General features: G+C 42.1%; 1 protein-coding gene across 1 annotated transcript; it reads right to left on the bottom strand.

Annotated features, from left to right (window-relative positions):
- Positions 1–286: 286 nt before the first annotated feature.
- LOC103401660 (transcription repressor OFP7-like) lies at positions 287–1,551 on the bottom strand. Its single transcript, XM_008340375.4, has one exon. The coding sequence runs from the start codon at positions 1,334–1,336 to the stop codon at positions 374–376; it is 963 nt and encodes a 320-aa protein (XP_008338597.1). The 5' UTR covers positions 1,337–1,551; the 3' UTR covers positions 287–373.
- Positions 1,552–3,705: the final 2,154 nt, after the last annotated feature.

The raw sequence follows: 3,705 nt of genomic DNA, 5'->3' as shown, positions 1-3,705 counted from the left end.
ATATATCCCTGCGAAGGACAAAACTATGACTGTCGAGCAATTTTTTTCCTTCTTTTGTTTTGGTTTTTTTAGTACATCAATATTTTACATTAAAAAGAGATGAAATTTGGTTAAGCGACACAATAAGGCAGCCTAATTTTGTATTTAACTTCTAACTAATTAACATGTGTTTCCGTGCTTTATCATGCTAACCAACTACCAAGTACTACGACAAGTGATCATCAACTTTTACGTAGAGGAAAATTGCATGACAATAATACACAAATACATTGTGAAGAAAGTAAAGAGATATTAACTTTATTGTCCATTTCATTGATTAAAAGTTAAAACACTAGTTAATCATATTTCAATGAGCCCTAGAAACCCTAGCTCTTTAGGATCTTGCACTACAACAGAACAAACCCTCCCAAATCTCAGTGAAAGCTTCAACAATAACCCTATGATGCTCTCTCGAATTCAACGACAAGAAGCAATGCAGCAGTTGCTCCAGTTCCCTCTCCTCAAACATCTGCTTTTCCAAAACCATCTCCATCATCGACCTCTTAAAATCCTCGTACGGATCCTCCGACTTCTTCACCACCGCGAAGCTCTCCCTCACTTTTCCCTCCACCCTGCACGGTATCAGTCTCTGAAACATCGACAGCCTCGCCGGCACGGCTTCGCTCTCCCCCGCCGCCGACTTCCTTGAAACACTGCGCCTGGCGGCGCTGCTGCTCCGCTTCTTCTTTCTTCGCCCTGTCAGCGGCGAGGAGTCGGTGGACAAGCTTCTGGAGGATGATCCGGTGGAGACTAGGGTTTTGGTTTCTTCGCCGTCGTCGAAGCCGCCGCCGCCGCCTTCGCTGCTGGAAAGTCCGGCTTCGAACGAGGACGTGCTGATCCGGATGCGACTCGTCGTTCTTTTCTTCTTTCTGTTGACTCGTCGCGTTTTCTTCTTTTGTTCCTTCTCTATGGCGGAGGAGGGAGGAGGAGAAACGCTGTCGTTTGCGTTGGAGTCGGGCGAGGCGGAGGAAGTGTAGATTTTGCGTCGGGGGTTGATGTCGTAGACTTTTCCGACCACGTGCCACTTGTCCTCTCGGTCCCACTCAAACTTATGAAGATCGGGGGTTGATTCCCTGCGATCGTCGTCGGAGAGTGTTGGTCTTGGTCGGCAACCGCAGAGTAAAACGTGGCGTTTGATGGATGAAGAGTGGTGGTGGGTTTTGGAGGGTAGAGGTGGTGTTGGGGCGGTGGCTAAGGAAGGGACAGGATTTGAGGGGAGAGTGGAGGGGTCTTTTGAACGGCAGGAATGGAAGGAGGGGATGACTCGGGAGAATCGGAGCTTGAAACGTTTCGCCATGAATGAATGATTGGACGTTTCTTAGTAGCAATAAGCTCTGTGTTTTGTGTTGGAATTGGAGAGAGTTGGGGATGAAGTGCAGCAATGTGAACAAAACATTGAACTGTTTGTGTGTGAGATCAGGAGGTGGTGGGGCTAGTATATATAAAGAAAGGTTGTGTGCCCATTTATCACAACTTCTTTACAATTCCGACCATAAAAGGAAGGACAAAGAAAAAGAAAGTAGTACCGTTAATTTTGATAAGTTATATCAATTCACTGTTTCAATGTCACTCATATAATACTATAAATCCTTCTAATTTTTTCTTATGCAAGTTCTAATCTAATGTTTGAAAAATGTTACTTTGTTTGACAACATAAGTCTGTTGTTTACATAAACATATATTAGAATCATAAGAGGCATGATAATTAACAGTTGAAATATATGTTGAAAACTTTTCAAATCGAGACGTTATAAGAGTGTTGATACTAAAAAAAAGGTCGTACCCAGTGCACAAGGCTCCCGCTTTACGCAGGGTCTGGAGACTTACCCCCATTTATGGAGAGGCTGCTCCCAAGGCTCGAACCCGAGACCTACCGCTCATGGGCGAAGACACTTGCCATATGGTAGGATATGTTAACAGGGTAGCCTGTATATTCTCTTAGGCCTTATACTCAAAGTAAAGGGGTGGGTGCCTCTCTTTTTCTCTGCGGATTGCTGTGTTGCTGGCATTTCTCTCTTCTTGTATTATTTTCGGGAGACGATCATCTGATCTTACATAAAAGGCTGAGGCCCAAGGGAGCCGACTTCCAAGAGAGTAAGACACAGTCATAATTACACGAGACCAAAGAGCTGGGTGCATGTAATGTAACCAGTGCAGTATGCATGCAGTAGTATCCCGCCGTACGATGATGGATTCTTGGCAGATGATATCATGGATTACAAAAATGTTGATATTAGTATTATTAGATAAATTAATAGTATTATATTCTACATTATATTCTCTTTGGTGAGAAGAGTCAATAGAGTCATGACAAAGTTCATATCTATAGAGTCCCATTTTGCACCTTGCAGAGCTTGCATACTGTAAAATTGTACGGTGGATCAATAGCCGATCTGCCCCAGCCCCTACCCATAATCGCCATTGAGTTTTATAATAAGCTCATGAGGCCATGCTTCTAATTATCTTGCTATGTGAATGGAAAAAGGCTATGGCACCCCCTTTTTTTGTACGGAATAAGAAGTTGGAGTGGACTATTTTGGTTCAAGGACACCATGTAGACACACAAAGTTAATACACACACCTACTGATGCATTCTTAAATTTGGTTAGTTAAATGGAGATTGAATTGGATTAATTAAAAATAATTTACTTTTTTCCTATGTTATCTATCACAAGAGATATTGAACCTGGGGTGGATTCGCAGTTAAGTAGGGTTCAAAGTTCGGGGACTAACTAACAAACAAGGTTAGAGTCTGTGAGCAGTGTGTGTCCAGATTAGGACCCAGGAGCCATCTTAAGAGACAAACTTCAAATTTTATAACCCAGATGGGTGAAAATGTTCACTTCCAGGCTGCTAGGCCCCAGCACTACTGCAGCTGGTGGTGGATTCATAGTCAAAAAGACTAGTAAAAGCAAGCTAGTCTTGTCCCTCCATGCAAACTTACTATTGCTAGCATTGAAATTGAATTTACGTACAACGTTACCAAATTGTGAAACATAAAGGAGCCTAAGCATTTTAATGCTTGAGATTGAATGTGTAGGCAGACTGTAAAGTCAAAGAAAAGTCAACCCTCTCATATTTAAAGTATTTCATCATACACGTGGTGGGGATCGAAGGAAATAAAATCATATTTGCATGCAAGTGTCTCTTCCTGTTTCCCTATTTTTTTTTTCTCTGTCCTAAATTTGGCTCAATGCTCTTTGGCAAGCAAAGTTAATGCTCCTTTTTGAGTATACAGTAGTCTCTCCGTATCTCAGATGTCCCCCAAGCACAGCAGCAATCAGCATGGCGCGCTCTGAGCACATCCCAGTCGTGACTCGTGGAGCTCGATTCATTTTGCTTTGCATGCATGCTTAAACTAATGACCTTTGTTTCTCTTTTTATTCAGCTTGCTTGTACTTTTTTTGTCTTTCTGAATTTGAAATTTGAATACCCTGTTATAATTTTTGTGGGACAGTTTTATATTTTTGAAGGAAAGATCGATATGATATTATGGAAGACATTTAGCACTCCATTACAAAAGAGAAAAACTGGAAGCAAAGAGTAGTTGCTAAGAGATGAAAGTTAGGCATTGCACTACTAACGTAGCCCTACGGACCGTACTCTTATCCCGCACACCAGACGATTAGAAAGAGCCAAGACCATGTAATTTGGTTGTCAACAATT

This window comes from Malus domestica, chromosome 02, assembly GCF_042453785.1.
Source record: "Malus domestica chromosome 02, GDT2T_hap1".
NCBI classification, from domain to species: Eukaryota; Viridiplantae; Streptophyta; class Magnoliopsida; order Rosales; family Rosaceae; genus Malus; species Malus domestica.
Note: the sequence above shows the minus strand (reverse complement) of the source record. Positions and strands in the feature narration are given on the sequence as shown.

Bases quoted from the DNA above. Each gene is read 5' to 3' on its own strand.
- LOC103401660 (XM_008340375.4), bottom strand. From the start codon at position 1,336: ATGGCGAAACGTTTCAAGCTCCGATTCTCCCGAGTCATCCCCTCCTTC.